The sequence below is a fragment of the Leptonychotes weddellii genome, chromosome 13 (genome assembly GCF_054177405.1).
Source record: "Leptonychotes weddellii isolate Sample4059 chromosome 13, ASM5417740v2, whole genome shotgun sequence".
NCBI classification, from domain to species: domain Eukaryota; kingdom Metazoa; phylum Chordata; class Mammalia; order Carnivora; family Phocidae; genus Leptonychotes; species Leptonychotes weddellii.
In genome coordinates, this window is record NC_138381.1 from 36809551 (window position 1) to 36832706 (window position 23156).

Below are 23156 nucleotides of genomic sequence, written 5' to 3' on the forward strand. Positions count from 1 at the left end.
AAAAAAAAAAAAAAACTGTAATCACAGAGATGGTGAGAAATGGATAGATTTGAATATATATATATTTTTAAAGATTTTATTTATTTGAGAGAGAAAGAATGAGAGAGAGCACATGAGAGGGGGGAGGGTCAGAGGGAGAAGCAGACTCCCCGCTGAGCAGGGAGCCCGATGCGGGACTCGATCCCGGGACTCCAGGATCATGACCTGAGCCGAAGGCAGTCGCTTAACCGACTGAGCCACCCAGGCGCCCCGATTTGAATATATTTTGATAACTTGATGAATTCATCAGAATTTCAGACATTCTAATTCTGTACATCTGGGGAGGGCTCAGAAAAACGTAGTACCAAGTAACCCAAGTGGTTCTGATGAAGTACACAGTAAGTTACTGAGAAAATACATGTGTGAGGGACTGAGAACACACTTGGCCATTTCTTTTAGTGAAAAGGAGTAAGTGACTCAAAAGGCAAAATTATAGTTTTGTGTTTGAGAAACCGAAAAATCTTTCATTTGGTAAAATGATCCTAAACTTCAAGTAAAATTAAGCAAAAAATTACAACGGCAAAATGAATACGAGTTTATGTTTCTAAAAAGCTAGTCTTGGGGCGCCTGGGTGGCTCAGTTGGTTGAGCAACTGCCTTCGGCTCGGGTCATGGTCCTGGAGTCCCGGGATCAAGTCCCACATCGGGCTCCCTGCTCAGCAGGGAGTCTGCTTCTCCCTCTGACCCTCCCCCCTCTCATGTGCTCTCTCTCTCTCTCAAATAAATAAATAAAATCTTAAAAAAATAATAATAAAATAAAAAGCTAGTCTTTTTTGGCTTTTTGTCTCTCCTGGCTCAAACTCATGACCCTGAGATCATGCTCTACCAACTGAGCCAGCCAGGCGCCCCTCCACAGGTGTGTTTTTAATACCTTTTCCCTGTGGACCTCCTGGTCTCTGCCAGTTCTTCCTGGCTTTCTGCTTCCATGATTGGCATTACTATTATATCCTAATATCCAGTCCTCTTCTACCTATGATTGCATTTCCCCCAAAGCCTTGAAATTAAATCTGGCCATGACTTGCCTTGGCAAATGAAATGTTAGTGGAAATGACCTATGTAACCAACTCTCCAGCCCACTGTGCTAAGAGGTGACTGGGTAAGCATGTGGTAAATATACAAATGCCATGAGATCAAAACAATCTGGGATTCTGAGGCTGGAGAACAGCTGTCTGGAGAATAGCCAAGATCCACAGTAGACTTTGGGTGAACGCTGGGGTTTGGGGTTGTTTGTAATCGCAGCATGACCTAATCTATCTTGATCAATCTCTCACCTTCACTGGGCTCTCACATGGCTGCTTTGCGGCAATGATTGGACTTAATCAAGACCCATGTGTGGCCTTCTCTGAAACCACGATTAAAAAACCAGATGATTTTCCAGTAATAAGGTAGAAATTTAAATATTTCTTAACTTCAAGGATCTCAGACGTAGGTGTCCCTCTGTAGTATTTTGTCTTCTCTTCAGTAAAGATAATCTAGGTGGTAAAGGTAAGTCTTCTCAACCCATTCTAGGTTGCCTCTGTCTTACTTTCAGTAAACAGCCGTCAGGGGTCATGTCAATAACATCTATGTTCTGGCCTGTACCTCTTCTTGTGAGAAATCCAAAAAGCTTTCAGATGTTTGAATGTATTCTGATCTGGGGTACATATGATAGCTATCGCTACCCAAAATTTCATATGTATTTAGTAAGGAGTAGGATTTATATCTTTACATCTTACCTTTTAAATTTCAATGAAGCCCCTTGGAAACAGAACCAGTACTAACTCCATGATGCTCAGCTCAGCATTACCTTGGCCTAAATCCGGGTTTCTAAACCGCAGCACTATTGACATTTTGGGCAGGGTAATTCTTTGCTGTGGAGAGTTGTCCAATGCATTGTAGATGTTGAGCAGCATCCCTGGACTCTACCCACATCCCTGCCAATAGCACACCCCAGTCATGACAACCAAAAATGTATCTAGACATTGCAAAATCACCCCCATTTGAGAACTACTGGCCTAAAATGAAGGTATATGTTTGTGATAGCTATTGCCAAATGATGACAATTTAAAAAGCTAATTAAGCTTGTAAAAAATTATCAAGATCCATATTTAAGAACAGACACAGTGGATATTTTAATGAGCAATGGTCCTGCCATTCTTTATTTCTAACAATAATACATATTTACAGAAAAAAGAATTGTACATTTTAAATTCTGATCATTATACAGATTTGTTGTTGCAATTGAATAATAAAAGAACGAATCTCTTAGTGACTTTTTCAAAATAACTTCAGTGTTCAAAGGTACAAATGATGATACCATAAACTTTCAATAGCTGGAGGAAGCTCACTTCAAAATGAAAGACACCTAGCACCAGGAAAAGAAATGAAGCAATATCACTGGAGACAGGATCTCTTAGGAAATCTGACCTGAAGCTCTGTTTATCATAGATTCACTATCCAATCTTCAACCTACATTTTAGAAACTTGGGTGAAAAAGTACATGAAGGAAAATCTCCATAGGTTTTTGTTGGGTTAGAAGACTTTAGCTTTTAAAGAAAAACAAGTGAATCAGTTTTTCCCTTTATAAGGCCTTGAAAAAAAAGGCATCTTGAGGCACTATAAAGAAAGTGAGTGAAACTTTTTTGTTAGTAGTCAACAGCTTCAAATACTGGTTTTCATCCTGACCCTCCGTCCCCTGCTTTACTGAGAAATAATTGATATAGATCAGTATATAAGGTTTAAGGTGTACAGTATGATGGTTTTGTTTATGGTTTTCACTTTTTAAAACAATGAATTATAAATTCCTTTTTATAAAAGGTTAAAGGCACAGTGAAACAATGAATATTTGCACTTCACCCTTTTAGAACTCAAAATAATTCAGAAGGCAAAATAATTCAGGCGGCCAGCAAGTCATTTGCCCTGTAGGTGGCAAAATTATCCCAAGAGGAATACAGGGACAGGTTGCAGTATTGCTGCACTTAGGTTAATAGTGGTAGATGACTTTTTAAAGCTTTACTTAAAATCCAGGTTTTCAAGTTTTGAAGTTTTTTCAAGTTTTACAGATTTAAAGATGCCTTTTGTGTGGTTCTGAACTAACGAAGATTTACTTTCTGTACTCATGCTCAGAAATATATTGTTTTACTTTTTAGGGACTAGATTTTCAGTCTGATTATCTCTGAAAAATCCCTCTCTTTTTGCACTTGTTGTCCAGCGGGTTTTGCTTTATTGGACGACCCATCCAAATTGCAGGACAAGAGCTTGTGAAATTAAAAATCTGTTCTTACTTGTCTGCAGCTGTGAAAAGCAAGCTTGAAACCAGTATCTAAAAGGGAGGGAAGAAGGCCCTCAAGATTTCGTCTGGTTTTGCGTTTTTCTAATCTCACAGTGGATGGCAGAATAGTAAGCAAGTCTTTAAAGAATGAATGGATAATTTATTATAAAGAATTGGTGACACCGTGATTATGACTACATTTATGTGTAAGGAACAAAGTTCATAAATGATGACAATTAAAAAGCTAACTACAACCAAATATTTTATCCTCAGTTGTTATCACTAGTCTTCATAGCTTCCTTTGCTTGCTTACACTGGAGACGTCATTCTACATCCTGGATTCGTCATGAAAGAGACAGATATGAGAAACAGAGCCATCAGATAACCACTTGCTGTAAGCACTGAATATATAGTTATTTGAAGAACTCAGACTAAATGGGGGATAGAAGGGAGAGAGTATAGTATGTTATACCAGTATTTTGTGGAAATCCTGATATAGTATGACTTTTAAAAATAGAGAATGGGAAGAGCAAATGAAAAAAATTTAATTGTTTCAGTAATCGTATCGGTGGTAGTCATATTAGCATTGTTATTCTGAGGCTGCTGCATGTGTACGGTAAATAAAGGAAATGAATAATTGTGGGATATTCTAACTCTATCATGCCTTGTGTCCTTGAAAACCAGGATTCTCAGTATAGAAAATGGAAATATAGTTGTAATAGAAAGGATTAAGTAAAAACTCTGTAGTACTCAATTTGATTTGGAAGTTTCACAATAAACTCACAAAGTGTTTTATCTTATTAAAAAAATAGAGATTTCTAGCTCTCTCCTAGAAACAATGGCCAATGTAATAGCAATGAGCATCCTTAGAGCCTTGATTATGGTTTTGCAATACCATTTCTCACTAAAAGTAGCCAGGCTTCTTAGAGAAATGGCTCATTCCAGGTCTGGGGCAGGAAACACACAAGTTGGGCCTGGAATATCTTGTCTTCTGAGATAGCAAGGAAGCTAATACAGACAGCTAGTGTAATGTCAAAATGACTCAGAGGCAACTTGGTGAGGCTCCCAAAGGCCAAAGGTGGGACAATTTGAACTTCAATAAGGTAATATTTTAAATGGGTTGAAGCCTATCAAATATGTTTGAACCCATGAGTTCATAATACCGAAAAAAGGAAGTGATCTCTGGAAGGTAATAGGAAACAAGTTTATTATCTTGAAAATTAGTACATGAAAGGAAAATACAAATATTTACCTTCCCTTTCCTGTACAAACTTGACCAGTGGTTAACCAAATAGTATATGTGGGGAAACATCTCTTTATAAAAATGTTCCAGTTAATAAATGAAAGAGAGATGATAGAATTAGAATATCCTCTACCTCACAATAAATCAATGGATCTAGTATTATCAATTTCAGCTGACATCACAAAGAGAGAGAACCAGATATTGTGTGCCCTCTGATGAAAGAACACACCATGACCTATAGTCTTGCCAAAAAGGACTGAACCTGAGCCTTCAAACATCTGGATCCATGTGTCAGTATCCAGAGGAAAGAGGAATGTGCTGAATTGCGCCATGAATACACAATCAGCAAAATACGGATTGTGGGAAACTCTATAGGCCATGAGACCAAGTTCTTTAGTAAATTCTAAGGAAAAGAAAGAAGAGAGAACCTATAGATTAGATGTAGCCAATAAAACAATTTTAAATGGATAAGATTAAAATACAGTGTGTACAGATACACACTTGGGTAATAATAAAGAAATGCAAGGAAGTGATTATAATGGGTATCACTGTAGTGGTTAGTTACTTCTGTGGAATTTGGGAAGATGGTTGGTAACTGTGACTGGACACACAGAGGACAACCAGAATGGCTGGCGGAGTTCTAAAACAGTGTTTCCTTATAATGATGTAAAAAGCTACATTTTGTTTGGTTTTCAGTATTTATATTTTGTATTTTTTCTAAAGGAAAAAAGTAAAAAAAAAGCAAAGCCCTTAGGGTTTTCCACTAAAAATTATGGATGTGAACACTTCTACTATAAATATCAGCTGAAGGTTTTTAAGAAAATTGCCTATATTATAGAAATATTTCTAAATAATAAGCTACAAATATTTGAAAAATATAATATTAAATTCTTATTGTGCATAGTTATAAAAAGTCAAAGAATTAAGTATACATCCCTAACACAAAATGTATTTTGTTACAGTATTATATTTTACAATTTGGTTAAGTGGACTTTGTTGACTTCCAAAATTTTGGTTTCACTCTCCATCTTTTTAGATAGAACAAAGATTAGTTATCTTGCTCAACCATGATAGTAGTTATTAATATGTAGCATTACACATACTATCATCCAATTTGCAAATAAAGATCCTTCACCCACATATCCTGCCTGATGTTCTCGTCCATATATTAATGGCTGATGGAGACTATTTTTTGTTGTTCAGTGTCTAAAAAACTCAAGAATGTAAAACAGATTTAAGCCATCAAAATGAAAGCAGTTTTAAAACGCGATATAACAATAAACATGGACAAACGTATAACAGTGTTGTACATTTTTGCCCATCGAACATTTACAATTGCCCTCCAATTGTTCAAGCAGCATCTTAACGAATGGTGCAATTCTATGGTCTCCTTCCCTTTCCTTTTAATTAAATTATGTGGTGTTTGAGTGATTCACATATTCCAGAAGTGACCGGTCTAAGACCCTTCGGATAAGAGCTTCCTCAATTATATTAAAATCCTACAATAAAGAAAAATAATTAGAAACATATAATCAGAGATGATAGTTTTCAGCAACTGGAGGAAACGGGTCAAAGCAGTGCCCCATTTTGCAAGAAAGTAGAGCCCTGAATTTAGTGACCTAAGTTTCCACAAAAACTGTCCATAAACCCCAGGACTTCTGTTTTGGGGCCTGTGCATTTTCAATTTAATTTTACTGCCTAACGATTGACTAGTTATTGTCATAGTAAAATAGTCTTGATTTGGAATTTAAATTAGTAATTTTAGTCAACCTTATAAATTGTGGTGAGGGTGCTATGTTCCAAATAAACATGTAATATGGATTAAAGTCTAGACATTCCCCTAGAAATCACCAATCTCAGCAGCACTACTGAGTATCTATTTCTGAAAAATATATTGAACACAAAACTCTCTTTCTCCCTGCCTCCCTATGGTCAAAATGGCTTTCAAAACTTTAAGTCAGCATATTCTGTAAATAAAACAAAAACTATTAAGAGCCCTATTCTCTGCAATCCATCTCCTCTTCTGCAATAAATCGAAAAAAAAAAAAAAAAAAACACAGTCTCTCTTGGAAATCCATTCTGAAAGCATAAAGGCAAATCAACAAAATCCAAAGGAAAGCCATAAAGCCCAGAAGAGCACAAGATCTGGACTGAATCCTGGCTTTTTCTTTGGCAATTAACCTTTGAGCTTCAGATGTTTCATAGCTAAGTGAGGATAATAACACAACACTCACTTCACGCAAGTTGCTGTAGGAATAAAATGAGATAATATACTTAAAGTGCACAGTATAATACTTCGCAGCTTGGGAAACCAAAGTCAAAACACATAATATGGCTTCCACCTCACTTCCACATCCAAGGATACAGTTTTGAGTGGGCTGAAAGTACTCTCATCAGTCTTGCTTCCTCCTGACCAGCCCTGGATCATACTTTGGAAAATCTTGAGAAGAATGGACTGAACATGAATAGCCAGGACAGATATGAAATCAACCTGGTTTTTAGAACATCTTATGGAGCTAAGGTAAAGAGGAAGCCCTATGTGTTGTAAAAAATTGAGTACAAAGAGACCAGAACCAGCCTCTGTTGAGGCCCTGTGTGCTTTAGAGGGCCAGAAAAGACATTATTTGAGTGTTGGAGCCCGCTCAACTCTTCAAGTGGTCCTAGTACCTCCATTTATCCTCTCCCCATCTCCAGATGGCCTAACATCCTTGCCCAAACTGTGCAAATCACTTTACACGCACTATTGCATTTAATCCTCAACAAGAGCTTTGGGCACGAAGTGCTTTTAATCTCCTCACTTAACACATGAACAGACAGACTCAGTGGTATTTAACAGAGCTGTGACTGAGACAGAGCTGTTACTCAAACCCAGGTCAGAACCCAAGCTCCTTGTGTTGAATCTGGATAACCATAGTGGGCAGATCAGAAAGCAGGGAGAACATTTTCAAAGGACGATCTTCAACAATTATTAATTTCTATCTTGAAATTGCAAAAAGACAGCAGTCAAAAATCATGTGAAAACTATATGCAAAGTTAAATTTAGCCCTTAACATTTCATGTATTTAGATAGCGGTAACAGTAAAATATACTACTTAACAACATGGCTATGAGGGATTTTCCTTCCATAATAGGCAATACCCCTTTGCTCAAAGGGACTCAGGAGATAACACATTACCCTCACATGGCAACACGTGGAGCAAAGCAGAACAAAGGCTACATTAACTTTTCGCTTGTTATTCTCATTCCTGATCATGGGAAATACAGTCATAAGTTAGAACTATTCATACTACATCTAACTTTTCTTCCATCCCCCCCCCCAAAAAAATTATTGGGTTGTGGGAGGGGGAATGGGAGGAAGGGGGTCAAAAGGTACAAACTTCCCCTTATAAGTTAATTAAATACTGGGGATATAATGTACAACATGAAGACTACAGTTAACACTAATGTATGGTATATTTGAAAGCTGATAAGAGAGTAAATCCTAAAAGTTCTCATCACAAAAAAAATTTTTTTTGGTATCTATAGGTATCTATAGGAGACGATGGATGTTAACTAAAATTACTGTGGTGATCATGTCACACTATATAAGTCAAGTCATTATACTGTATACCTTAAACTTACACAGTGCTACATGTCAATTATTTCTCAATAAAATGGAAAGAAAAAATATAATGAGATTGGCCATTAGTTGGTAGTTATTGATGGGTAGTTACTGATAATATGGGGGTCCGTGGTAGTGTTTTGTCTGCTTTTGTATATGTTTATAATTTTTCATAATACAATTTTTTCAGTTTAAAAACGTGCAATAGACATGAGTTTTGTGTCTCATGGAGTTTAATATTTTTAAATAAAACATGAGGCCTGTGTGTCTTACTGCGTAACTGTTATTAGCCATTCAATGTGCTATAATAGCAACGGGATGCAGAACAAACTCTGGGCCATTTCATTACTGATGTGATTTCATCTCATTTCAGCTACATAAGTTTTAAGCTTCATAAAAATTAAAACTATATATAGGGAGGGGAATAGAGTAGAAATTAAAATAATTCGAAAGTGAAATCTAGTACCTTATACAATGACTATCTAGATCACAAAGAAAATAATTTTCTCTAAGGCAGATAATATCAATAGTCAGGTTTATAAACATTATATTTTTATAATTTCCTACTTAATGCTGATACTTAACTTCAGGTCCATACACATTTTTTTCTGCTATATTTATATTTTATTCACTTATATTTAAAAAGGTAAGCTTAACACACGCCACATAGAAACATAATGTGAAAGTAAAAAAATATACTTACTATGAAATCATCATAAAACAAAGTGTGACTGACTTGCAAATGTCTTATTAAACTGCCACTAAAGCTTCCTGGATTCTCATTAGGTAGTAAACGGCAAAGTGGACAGAACTGGAAAAGAAAATCAGGAGTTCAAGAAAGAATTTAAAATAATCAGTGTCAAAATTAAAAAATTAAATAACTATTCAACAAGTGAATTTTAACTTTATGAATCTATTGGCCATTCCTCAGCATAATATTTAAAAACTGCATAAATATTAACCAAATAAAATTGCATTTATTTCTTCATAGGCATTTCCTGTACTTAACAGTATAGCTATTTATTTCATATTTATCAATCTATTATTTAAACAATATTGCAGTTAGTAGATGTAGCATAATTTATTTAATTAGTTGCCTCCCTCTTGAAATACTTAATGGCTTTAAAAAATAACCTTTTTCATTTTCAAGTATTTGTAAACTCATGAGAAATTACAAAAATAATGCAAGAGGTCCCTTGACTCCATCATCCAGCTTCCCCAGTGGTAATACCTTATAAACTGCAGTACATTATCGAAACCAGGAAATTGGCAATTAACTAGACTACAAGCCTTACTTAGATTTTACCAGTTTTTGCATGAACTCAGTTTTTTGGGTTTGTGTGTAACATATACCCCTAAAGTAGTATATGATAAAGAAAGAGGGCACCTGGGTGGCTCAGTTGGTTAACCGTCTGCCTTCGGCTCAGGTCATGATCTCAGGGTCCTGGGATCGAGCCCCATGTCGGGCTCCTTGCTTGGTGGGGAGTCTGCTTCTCCCTCTCCCTCTCCCTTTGCCCCTACCCCCAATGCACGTGTGCTCTCTCTCTCAAATAAAATCTTTAAAAAAAAATACACTACTTTATTACATTTTTTTTTTTTTACTGCTTTATTACAATTTATCCTAGGGTTTTTTAAAATTCTATTTCTTCACGTTTTCATTTTTTAAAATATGAGATGCAGAATCATTACTGAGGGCCAGGTATGTGTCAGGCATTAAATTAGGTAGTATTCTTGGGGCGCCTGGGTGGCTCAGTCGGTTAAGCGTCTGCCTTCGGCTCAGGTCATGATCCCAGCGTCCTGGGATCGAGCCCCGCATCGGGCTCCCCGCTCAGTGGGAAGCCTGCTTCTCCCTCTCCCACTCCCCCTGCTTGTGTTCCCTCTCTCGCTCTCGCTCTCTCTCTGTTAAATCAATCAATCAATAAATAAAAATCTCTAAAAAGAAATAGATTTCCTCCTTAAAAAAATGAAAATTAAAAAAAAAATTAGGTAGTATTCTTATTTGACCCTCACAACAACCTAGTGAATTAATGATTGTCCTATTTCTTTCATGAACTCAATTTCAGAAAGGAAAAAAAATTAGCTTAAATTTATACCACTGTAAGTATCAGAACTGGGATCTAGGCCTCCTAATAGACAATTCAATATTCTTTTCATATTATAACAGTGCTTAATTTATCTGTTTGGATGGTAACATCTTGCTTTAAATTTAAATGAGGTCTTTATGTACTTCTTATTGTTTTAGGGGGGGTCTCAGTTTCAGTATGCTCAATATCTATACATAGTTTAACTTCTGAATTTTGCTCTAGTCCATTAATATGTCTTATTTTTAATAAAATTACATCATTTCAGTTATTATCGCTCTATAGTCATTTATGATTTTCTAATGCTCTAGCTATCTTGGTTACTTGGCAACACTGGCTATCCCAAGATAGACACCTGTGTAGTAATGAGAACACAGCTGAGACCAAGAAATACCTGAACAAAAAAGCAACATTAATTTTTTTGTGATGTGAAAGAAGGGACACTAGTTATAGAAATTTGTTCACTTAGTACTCTTTACGATACCTCTACTACATGCTGGGCACCTGGAATATGGAAACCAGTGAAGATACAGTTGTGTTGCATGGTGGGGAGCCTTCAAATCCCAGCACCAGCTCTGCCGAGCTGTGTGACTGACCTTCAGCACATGAACTTCCCTCTTCAGTCAAGTGGAGATACCACCACCTAACTTGTAGAGTAGCTATGATGTTTAGAGAGAATGTCCTCCATGTGCCGGGTACATACTAGGCATTTGATAAACACCACGTATTTACTACTATTTGATCCTTGTTCGTGAATAGCTGGAGCTCCATGAGGAAGAAACTCCAGGTCTCCTATTCGCTCCTGCATGCCCAGTACCTGGAAAACAGTTTCCAATTTCATCTCTGCCTCTCACTGACTTAGCCTTGGCAAGTAATTAATCTTATCCTGCAAAATGAGAATTAGCTGATTTGCAGAGCTGTTTGTATATTTAAAAGGTGTCATTTAACATTATGAAGCTCAGTCATTATATTAGCTCAGCCCTTGGCACAAATGATAAATGGTTGCTATTGTTATCACGTAAGCAGATACTTTCAATACTGCAAAGCAAGTGCCATACCCAAGATGTTACAACATATAGTCAAGTGTTATACTCAAAAAGGCAGTTCAAGACCTAAAAAGGGAATCATTAATTTTGCCCAGCAAATCAGGAGAGGCTTCAGCCAAGCTGCCGGTAACTGAAATGAGTCTTGAAGAAGGAGCCAGCAGTGCCAGAGTGAGGAGCATCACAGGCAGAGAAATCAATGCACAAAGGACAGGCCTGCTTAGGGAATGGGAAAAGCTCTGGGAAGCTGAAGGTAGGGCATGTCGAGGGAAGTGGTGGGAGATGAGTTTGGAAGGGTAAGTTGGGACCAATTCTGCTCAATAGATATTTATTTGAGCACCTACTATGGTTTCTGTAGGCCCCATGTCAAGAGTCAGAGGTACAGAGATGCTAAGCCCTGACCCAACTATGAAGGAGATTCCAGATCTAGTGAAGGAGAAAGATAACAGAAAACCTGGAACTTTAAGCAAAGTAGTTTTTGTTTTTAGTCTGATGTTGATAGGAGCTAGTGGAGACTTCGGTCTTCTGCTGTACATATTTAGTTGTGTAACTCAAGAGATTTCTTCCAGAAGAACATTGGAAAACAACAGGTGAACATCTATACTACTCTAAGGGTTTATTTTGTGTCCTAAAGTGAGGGATCTGACCTGAGGGAGGAGAGGGTAAGAAGAGGAGGAGAAAGAAATGGTAGGAGGCTGACTAATCATCGCCAAGTACCTAAGTGTTACCTATACTCTCACTAACGTTGCCAATTTGCTAACATCAGCTCATCCTGTATTATGCACCTCCACTCAATGCTCCCAGGCCATGATACTCATATTAGGAATCAATCAATGCACAGTGTATATTCAAAAGATGCTGACCTCATCTCAATATGGACTTTATCTGATGGTGAACTCCACGGGTGAAAACAGCCACCATATCAGAAGTTACCACCAACTTCAATCCTTCAGAACATCTATTACAAGGGACACCCAGTTCTATATGTGGTTTAGATTAACCTCCACAGCAACTATCTGATGGCAAGTGCCATTTGGGAAAGAAATTTAAAATTCCTGAATCCAAAAAAAGAGAAAAGAGACATGCACTGAAAATAATTACAGGCAAATATGTAACCAAAATTAAGGTACCAGATTGCACATCTAATTTAGCAAGAGTCTGAAAGCAAATTTAATAAAGATTTTTTTCTTCCTTCCAAAACATTTATGCACATACACTCCCACTGCCCAGTCGAGTCACAGATATTCTACATACCGACAGAAATAAACCACTGTGGGGCAGGTGGCTCAGGCTCTAGTCACCACAGTTTATGTTCCAAACCAATAAAAGTCCTGTTCCTTCCCTTAAGGAATGAATCTCGGGAGCAGGCAGAAAATAAAGAGACTACTGGAACCTTTGAATCTGGGTGAATGGAATTATGTTTTCCTTTAATATCTTATTTTTCATAATCACTATATCCTCCTATGCGCTAGGTTCTCTGCCAAGAGGTGGGCAGGCAGTGTTGAACAAAGAAGTTCCATGACTTCATGAGCCTGATACCTTACAGGGAGAGGCAGACCTGAAACGAACCCACAATTACAAATTGTGATAAATGAGAAAAAAAGAGGGGAGGAAAGCAAGAGCTGAAAGTAATTTGGATGTCAGGGAGGGATTCCTTGAGGAAGAAAGATTTAAGCAGAGTTCTAAAGGATAAATATGAGCCAACCACTGAAAGAAAGAGCACTCTGGGCAGAGAGAATAGCCAGAAAGTGTGGCTCTTGCTGAAACATCTTCCCTCTCCAAAACAAAATACCAAATTTCTCTCAAAAGTGGTCTCTCAATTCAATCTGAAGCATGCTGCTTATGTCACTGGCCTCCTTTGAGTTTAATATTCCACAGAGGCAAATTTTCAAAAAATAAAACATGGCAGGGGCGCCTGGGTGGCTCAGTTGGTTAAGCCTCCAATTCCCAATTTCGGCTCAGGTCATGATCTCGGGATCTTGGGATCAAGCCCCATGTTGTGTAGGCTCGGAGCTCAGGGAGGAGTCTGACTCTCTCTCCTCCCTCTCCCTCTGCCTGCCCCTCCCCCCTGCTCCCATGAGTGCTCTCTCTCTCTCTAAAATAAATAAATACTTTTAAAAAAATACAACATGGCAGAATATAATTACTACGTGACAAAAAGGAGCTGTCGGTTCTTAAAGCTGCAAGTAAGAAAAGTCACAATTTCTTGATGTTCTTAATCTACTACCCCAGTCTTGAGCAACTCAGAAAGAAAAGATTAGTGGCTCGTGGTTCGATTTCTGAATTATCTAATTTTATCTAGAAGGCAGAATCATTTGCTCAAATCTCTAACTGCCATGAAACTTCTTACACCACATTAAGTCAGATGAGGTCACTGATCTTATCTGTAAGCAAACCCAACAACCCAGCCCCTCAAAGCAATAATTCCTTGCTAATTTCCACACCAACCCAGAATCAGCCTTGGACTTAGGACTTCACCTGGGGTATTTTCACCAGCATGCCCCCATTGGGGATTCCTAAGCATGTGAACCCCAAATATGCCACAGTATCTACTTCCTGCCGTTTCATAACCAAAGCGTGTATCCTGAATTCTAGTGGTTCTAGATCCTTCAGAGTGACACGTGGCCCGAGTTTCTACTCAAGCATGAAACATTAACAGGAAAACTGAAGGTTTTCTGTTCTAGAGAGCACCTCTAGACAGCCCTCATGTATTACAGAACCACGAATTTTGTGAACAATCTGCTCCTGCCTCAAGGCCACGATAGCATCCTGATCTTTGGAAATTCACCACTTCACTCCCCACCCTTCTGGCTTGGGTTCCCCAAATGCGATAGTACATGGCTTCCTCAAAATCTCCAATAGCCTTGGTTTTATGTAGTTGCAAAAGTGGTAGTAGCCCACTCATTTACTGCTACCCTGTGAAAATGGGATCATTATCATTATCATCCCCATTTTACAAATGATGAAACAGAGGCAAAGACATTGGTGGGATTTGCTGGGATTGGTACCAAAGTTTATCTCCTCCAAAGCCTAGGTTTTTGACTATTAATTCTATGGGCAATCTGATCCCACCATTCCTGGTTCATTTCTGCCCTTAGATCCACTTTCTTCAGTTCCTTCTATTACCTCTAAATCAAGCAAGACCTAGCTTCCATGAGCCACCTTCAATCTGATGGCCAAACTGAGCAGCATGGGGACTGGATTTCTGCTGGAGCAGGTACACAGTACCAATGGACAGACTGGCACATGACCTGCCCCAGAGTGCTGCTATGATGCAGCCCAAGACCATGCTCCAAAGCACCTGGTGTTCCTCCAGCCAGAGAAGCACTGGGTACTCCTAGCACTGGGTACTAGTGGTTAGGGCTCAGGTTGTGTGGATAATACCTTCTGACGGTTGCTAGGAGGCAAAGAAGCACTTAGAAGTGGGTAAATGGTCGCTATTATTATGCCATCCTAACTCTTCCTTCTAACTTCCTCTAGCTCCCCAGAGACCCAACATAAAACAAAACAACTAGAGCAGTAAAAGCCCATGATAATCTCCCCTGCTCTCCCAACACATATCAAGCCATTCCAAGAACCAAAACCCCTAAACCATTAGGATCAATAACAAATACTTTGACTCTACTGTGCGGCTTCTCTTGTGAACTTGCTAGTAGAGCTCAGGGGTTCACCATGCTCTGGAGCTGGACTATTGTGTTCGAATTGTGGCTCAGCTACTTAACAGCTGGTGACCTTACAAGACTTAGGTAACCTCTCCCAGCCTCAATTTATTATTTGTAAAATGGAAGTAATCACACCTATCTTCTACGATTGTTGTGAGAACTATCCTTGTTTGTAAATATCTATCTATCTATATCTATCTATCCAATATAACTATGTTTCAATCTCATCACTTTCCAAGAGGATTTTATAGGAAAAAAAAAAACGCTTAAAACTCAAATTTAAAAAACCAAAACTCCTGGGGCACCTGGGTGGCTCAGTCGGTTAAGTGTCTGCCTTCAGCTCAGGTCATGATCCTAGGGTCCTGGGATCAAGCCCCGCATCGGGCTCCTGGCTCAGTGGGGAGCCTGCTTCTCCCTCTCCCCCTGCTCATGCTCTCTCTCTATCTCTGTGTCTCAAATTAATAAATAAAATCTTTAAACAAAACAAAACAAAAAAAACACACCAAAACTCCTATCTATGTAAACGACACACATACACATATATGTTTGTGTATATAAATATATACACACATATACATACATATATAAAAATATATACATATACATATTTATACCATAAAACTAAAATAAAATTCAGAATAATCTTCGAGGTATCATTTTATATCTGCTAAGCCTCTTACTTTAATTTTAAAATAAATGCACCCAATATTAGCCAGGTTAAGGTGAAAGTGGTTTACTCCTAAATTGCGGACACAAATATAAATTGAGTCAACCTTTTTGGAATGCATTTAGAAGTATATTTCAAGAGCTATTAAAAAGTTTGCACTTTCTTGGTCCCAGAAGATAAATCTAAGGAATTTCCTCTTAGGAAAAAATCCAATAGAAGGAAAAGTTCAAATGTACAATATGAATTCAAATCCTAAAATTGGTAACAAGTGTACAAAAAATAGTAAAATGGCTAAGTAAATGAGGAGGTACCCAGCACCACCCTGCTTTCCCTCACAACTATACAAAAATGAAAATTATCAAAGCCACACGGCAAAGTAGAACTAAAATGCCAGGCTGAAAAGAAAAAAAAAGGAAGCATCACAATGAACCTAGGAAATGATGAGCAATATGTATATTTAATGTGCAAGCATATGGATAAATACTCAGACTATGAAATAAATAATAGACTGAAAAAGATGAATAACTTTCTACTTTTCATTTCTAGTAAATTGTCATGATAACCCTATTTGCATTATTAAAAAATGTTTTTCACTTAGGATGTGACCACAGTTAGTATGCTAGAGTTGGATCTTAGCTATGTGTTTTTGATCTTCTTAGTTGATTATGCCCATAATTATGTGTAAGAGAGAATGTCTAAGTTCATAAATGAAAGAATGATTGCACATTAGTAATTCTTACCGCTTTCAATTCAACACTTTCTTTTTTTTTTTTTAAAGATTTTATTTATTTATTTGAGAGAGAGAGAATGAGAGAGAGCACATGAGAGTGGGGAGGGTCAGAGGGAGAAGCAGACTCCCCGCCGAGCAGGGAGCCCGATGCGGGACTCGATCCAGGGACTCCAGGATCATGACCTGAGCCGAAGGCAGTCGCTTAACCAACTGAGCCACCCAGGCGCCCCAATTCAACACTTTCACATATTGTTAATAGTCACGGAATTATCACAACCTTGACATAAACTATCCTTTATAATATATCTATAAATAGAAGCCTATTAAATGGATTTCTAGTGTATATTAAATGCAGACACTGCAGAAATAGTAATGAAATTGCTTACCACAGATCTCCTTTCTGATCTGTGATGAGTAATGCAGTGATCCAGCAAGCTGTCTTCATCCAATTCCCTCTGACAAAATGGACACACACACCTGGAAATTGCATAGAATACAAAAGTTACTAAAGTCGTTGGCATTTAACTAGAGGTTAAAAAATAGAATGTAGGTGGGTCTAGTTCCCAGCCCTTGTTCTTCCTGATTTGACATTATTTTTCCATCCTGATAATGGTCAGATGAGAAAGTAAGTATCCTCATAGGGATAGAGCGGAGAAAAGAAAGTATCCTCATAGGGACACAGCAGAGAAACAGTTATATATAATGAACACAAAGCACTTTCTTCTCTTTGGAAAAGAAGTGCAATCTGAGCACCCATTAACTGAGAAACTGGGGGGATCACATCACCCAGCTGTCCCTGGGTTACTTTGTCCTGTTTTTCTTCCCCGCTTTCCTAATTCAGGTCCCATAACTGGGTGTTACTTGTTCTCCAACTCCACCAGCATATGTAACTACTGGTATATTTAAGGAGTATTTGTCCCTTAGGTTGTGCTGTCCACTACCCGAGCTAGGAGCCATATATGTCTACTGGCGCTTGGAACGTGGCTATCGAAATTGAGTTATGCTGGAAGTACAAAATGCACACTGGGTTTCAAAGGCTTAATATTTAAAAAAAGGTGAGGGGCGCCTGGGTGGCTCAGTCGGTTAAGCGTCTGCCTTCGGCTCAGGTCATGATCCCAGGGTCCTGGGATCGAGCCCCGCATCGGGCTTCCTGCTCCGCGGGAAGCCTGCTTCTCCCTCTCCCACTCTCCCTGCTTGTGTTCCCTCTCTCGCTGTGTCTCTCTCTGTCAAATAAATAAATAAAAATATTTTTAAAAAAAAATATTTAAAAAAAGGTGAAATATCTCAATAATGTTGATATCGATTACATGTTCAAATAATAATATTTAAGCTAGCTTTGGTTAAATAAAATATACTAAAAATTAATTTCACTGTTTCTTTTTACTTTTTTGGTGTGGCTACGAGAAAATATAAAATTACCAATGTCTTCTATTGGACAGTGCTGCCCTTAAACTCATAGGGACAATATGGAGGCTTGGAATTTTTTGCTCACTTTCTATCATAGATTCAACTTCCTGTTCCCTGACACTTGTACTCCAGATAAGCTCCCTGTATAAGAATTTTTAAAATTTCAATTATGTAGTAATAAGTTCTTTTATAAAGCAAAGATTTCTATCTTAAATGCAAGTATCAATCTATCCTGTAAGACTGATTAATCAACAACCCTCCTCATTTTCTGTTATTTTAATTCTTTATTATTTAATTCTAATTATTTAATTTAAATTAGCTCGCATATATTTTTAAATTTTCATAAAGCCTATCAACCTTGCAGTCAAACCCATACCTTTTCTTAACCCATTTATTATCCTTCCTTCTTATTGGTCCTTGCAGCCAATCTAACAGAATTCATACTCTGCTTTGAGCTAAAATCCTCATGTAAAATTTATAACATCACGGTATAAAACTAATCCTACAATAATGGATACATTTGCAAAGCAATATCTGGTAAAACAAAAGGAAGCAGGGCAATCATTTAGACTTTCAGGTTAGGAAATTTAAGCTTTGAGTGTATTTTCTTTTTTTTTTTTTTAAAGATTTTATTTATTTATATGAGAGAGAGAGAGCAGGAGAGGGGGGAGGGTCAGAGGGAGAAGCAGACTCCCCGCCGAGCAGGGAGCCCGATGCGGGACTCGATCCCGGGACTCCAGGATCATGACCTGAGCCGAAGGCAGTCGCTTAACCAACTGAGCCACCCAGGCACCCGAGTGTATTTTCTTAAAATAAGTAAGACTAACATTTTCCTTCAGGATAGAGAAAAAATATCACACTCTTACGGAATACCACTAATGGTTTCCAAGCCATTAGCCTATGCAGGGAAACACAAATCATTTCCTTATTTTGTTGGGAGAGAGAGACTCCAAACTTTGTAATTACAGGATAGGTCATGCCCAGATTCATTTCATTTCATTTTTTTTTTTTTTTAAGGAACAACAAATAATGGTCAATATTCTCCATTGCCCCTACTACCACCTCCACACTTCCTCCAGCCCCATAAAACATTACCCACCAAAAATGTATCGGGTTTAGGATGTCTGGCCCAGGCCTGTTCTTCCTTGTCAGACTATATACTGAGATGTCACTTCCTACCTTCTAAAGCCAAACCAGCAAAACCAGAGGAAATGAGCTGGGGCACTGAGCAGTGGCAGTGGAATGGTGAAAAGAAAGAAGCTCTGAACCAGGACCTACTTCAAGCCATTAGTCAGAAAGCAGAGCCTTGTGGAACTTGAACAGTTCCACATTCTATTTTTGGATCTTCCTTAATACAAACTTGTCTGGGCAAGTTCTCCCAATCTCTCCAATACTCGGTTCCCCTTATGCAACATTTTTCAAGTAGAGAAAGCAAAATTCTTTCATAATTATTGCCATTAACAAATGACTACCAATAATAGGTGTTATGGTTCAGAGCCTGAACACAACTCCATACATATTTTCACAATAAGAAGGTTAACCTTTTCCAGCCTATTAACTTCTTTACAGGCATATCAAGTTTAACATTCAATTACATTGTGTCGAAACAAACCTGGTTGCCGTCTCCCCAAGTTCCTGCAGCGGTCCATACTTATCTATATACTTCTCACAAGATCTTATGTGTGCCCTCATTTCGCTGAGGCAAACCTATATAAAAGCAAATTCAAAATAAAGTCCCTGTTGAAAAGGGGCTCAATGAAGTCTTATGTGATCCAGCTTTATTACTTTCATTATTGCAAATAAGGTCATAGCAATGGGTCAGCTGATTAAAAGGATGTATTCATGACAAGAGTACAACAAAGTTAAGGCACTATCAAGAATAACACTTTACAAATGTCTCTAATACTTAGAAGACCCAAATGTTGAGTTCTTGAGTTTGTTCTTCTAGAAAGCATATATTTTTTATTTTACTTTTATTTTTTAAATATTTATTTACTTATTTATTTGAGAGAGTGAGCACACACACGCGAGTGAGCAAGGGGAGGGGCAACGGGAGAGGGAGAGAGAATCCTCAAGCTGACTCCATGCTGAGCGCAGAGCCTGATGCAGGGCTCGATCCTAGGACCCTGAGATCATGACCCGAGCCAAAATCACGAGTCAGATGCTTAACCGACTGAGCCACCCAGGCACCCCTGGAAAGCATATGTTTTTTTAACGTGGAAAGACGGGGTGCCTGGGTGGCTCAGTCACTGGGCATCTGCCTTCGGCTCAGGTCATGATCCCAGGGTGCTGAGATCGAGTCCCACGTTGGGCTCCCTGCTCAGTGGGGAGCCTGCTTCTCCCTCTCCCTCTGCCCCTCCCCTCTGCTTGTGCTCTCTTCAAATAAAGAAATAAAATCTTTAACAACAACAACAACAACAAATAAAGTGGAAAGACATATTAACTCAAATTTACTTTTTTTGGACACCATTACCTAAGCTGGTGATGGTAAGAAGTGAGACAGATAAAGGGGAGAGGAAAGAGTGCAAGCAAGATGGAGGGGGGGAAAAAAACGTAAGAAGAGACAGAGGGAAAGGAAAACAAGAGAGATGAAAAGAACCAATAGATGGATTTTAATTTTAAAGATGGCCATAGTAAGTAAAAGGAAGTCCTGTGCCTCAGAGAAAGATATAAATACTACGGTTTTATAATATATCCAACAGTATTAAGTGAATCCACAATACACAGTATACTTAATGGCCCGATTAAGAGCAAACATAAAAGACAGCTCTTACAGTCCATTTTTACCAAGGCAGAATAAAGAGCCCTTGTTCCTCCAGATATACATTCAGAGATCCTAACCATGAGGGATCTGTGGCTCCATAACACACATGCTACTAAATGTTTCATTAGAAACTCTGATAAGATCTTGCACCAAAGGAAGCTTTGTATAGCTGTGGTAAGGTGGTCGACCTTGCTTCGTTTTGCTCGAGCTACGGAAGTTAAACCTCAAACATGAAATCTACCCCGTCAAGGAAACTGTTACGATTGCTTAACAAAGGACAAAAATAAAAGCAAGTGGAAAAGTGAAAACAAATCCGTTTTACCCATATCCACCTAGGACCCATCGAGGTAGCTGTCTTAAAACACACTGTTTTCCCAAGCTTTCATATCCAACTTTGCACATCAATTCTCTCACATCTCTTTATTACTTTTCTTAAAAGTTTCTTTCTTCCTCTTTGTATTCCTTGAACAACAAAGATAAGCATTCTTTTTCTTTTTTCTAAAGATTTTATTTATTTATTTGACAGAGAGAGACACAGCGAGAGAGGGAACACGAGCAGGGGGAGTGGGAGAGGGAGAAGCAGGCTTCCTGCTGAGCAGGGAGCCCAATGTGGGGCTCGATCCTGGGACCCTGGGATCATGACCTGAGCTGAAGGCAGACGCTTAACGACTGAGCCACCCAGGTGCCCCAAAGATAAGCATTCTTGATACAAATTAGAAATGTGGGGACCGTATACTGACAAATGAATTGATAAATTCATGGAGTGTCTAGACACAAAATTATGTAAGACACTGTGAGAGATGGCAGAAGAAACATAAGCCACTGTGCTTGCTCTAAAGCTGTTTATCATCTAATAGAGGGGGAAAAAACCACACCTGGACAAGTAGATATGAAACTGCAATACTAAGGCCAGGCCTCGTGGAATGGAGATCTGGCTGGGACTCTGAAGAATAAGGAGAGTCTTAAAATGATTCTAGAAGGAATGGCAATATTCCTGGCAAGAAGAAGAACATAAAAAGGAAGAGACAGATATAAGAAATACCTCAAAGGAAAAATCAAAATATTTGTGAATGATCAGGGTGAAAAAAGGAAGGGGATTTCTAGCCAGGATAATTGAGAGAATGTTCTCGTTTCTGACAGACACCAGAAGTGGGATTAAAAAAAAAACTGGATGACAGAATACTAGGGTGAGTTTGACTTTGTGCATGTTGAATTTTATATGATGACAAAAAATATCAAAGTAAAAATAAGTAATAATCTATTATTACGAATGTAAAAAGCTATTATTCTGAGCATTTGCCATGTTCCAGACAGTGCCAAAAGCCATATATATTTTATCATTTTCCCTTACAGCTATTCACCATTCTGTGACATGAATGCTATCTTTTTCCTCATTTTACAAAAACATGAGCAAAAACTTAGATAATAACGTTCCCACATCACAAATAATGAGTGAGAGAATGCCCATGTGATCCCAGGAAGTCTGACTCCAAAGACCATGTATAAATTTTGTAGTCAGACAGCCATGAGTAGGTTATTGAGTCTTAAATATTCAAAAAATATATTAAGCACTAACTCTGTTCCAGTCACTTCAAAGTGCTGGGTACGCACACAGTCGCCAATAAAACAGACATAGTCCTTAACCTCACAGAACTTAACTCTGGTGGGGATAACTGAGGTACATTTAAAAATCACAAAAGCATAATTCCAAATGGTGATAAACAGTACAAAGAGAAAGCGCAGGGTACTCAGAAAGCATAACAGGCTATAATGTAGATTAACAATCAAGAAAGGTTCTCTCAAGGGCGCCTGGGTGGCTCAGTTGGTTAAGCGACTGCCTTCGGCTCAGGTCATGATCCCAGGGTCCTAGGATCGAGTCCCGCATCGGGCTCCCGGCTCAGCGGGGAGCCTGCTTCTCCCTCTGACCCTATCCCCTCTCATGCTGTTTCTCTCTCTCTCTCTCTCAAATAAATAAATAAATAAATAAAATTAAAAAAAAAAAAAAGAAAGGTTCTCTCAAAAAATTCAGACCCTTAGCACATAATCTCTCCTTTGATTACTCTAGACTCTGTATAATAGTATCTTCCCCTTAGTAGTTCAAACGTTAACATATTTAAAACTTTGTGGATTCTTCTCCAAATCTGCTCCCCGTAGCAGCACCCTCACCTACACCTACCTACGCACATCAGAAACCCAGGAGGTATTTTTGACACTTTATACTCTCATTCAGCCCCACATCCAGTCTGGTACCAATTTCCTTCAATTCGCTCTCCTAAGTGCCCCTTGAAACAAACTCTTATTCCCTGTCTAATGCTCTCACCCTAATCCAGCTTCCTTACCTGACCCATCCCAATAGGCACTGAATTGGCTCCACCAATCCTGCTCTTGCCCCCTCCAAGCCATTCTCCACTCACATGAGAGAGCAGTTATCTTAAAAATATAAACCCGATCTGGGGCGCCTGGGTGGCTTAGATGGTTAAGCGTCTGCCTTTGGCTCAGATCATGATCCCAGGGTCCTGGGATCGAGCCCCACATGGTGCTCCCTGCTCAGCAAGGAAGTCTGCTTCTCCCTCTCCCTCAGCCCCTCCCCCCCCCCAGCTTGTGCGCTCTCTCAAATAAATAAATAAAATCTTTAAAAATAGATATATAGGGCGCCTGGGTGGCTCAGTT

General features: G+C 38.6%; 1 protein-coding gene across 1 annotated transcript in view; it reads right to left on the reverse strand.

The window, feature by feature from the left end:
• Positions 1-2145: 2145 nt before the first annotated feature.
• Positions 2146-23156, reverse strand: part of RNF125 (ring finger protein 125) — a 35773-nt gene continuing 14762 nt past the window's right edge. The window contains exons 3-6 of the mRNA XM_081802536.1: positions 19335-19429; positions 16702-16792; positions 8836-8943; positions 2146-6030 (exon numbers count right to left, since the gene is read on the reverse strand). Coding sequence (XP_081658662.1) covers positions 5944-6030; positions 8836-8943; positions 16702-16792; positions 19335-19429 — 381 coding nt within the window. The 3' untranslated portion in view covers positions 2146-5943. The remainder of the gene's footprint in view (positions 6031-8835; positions 8944-16701; positions 16793-19334; positions 19430-23156) is intronic.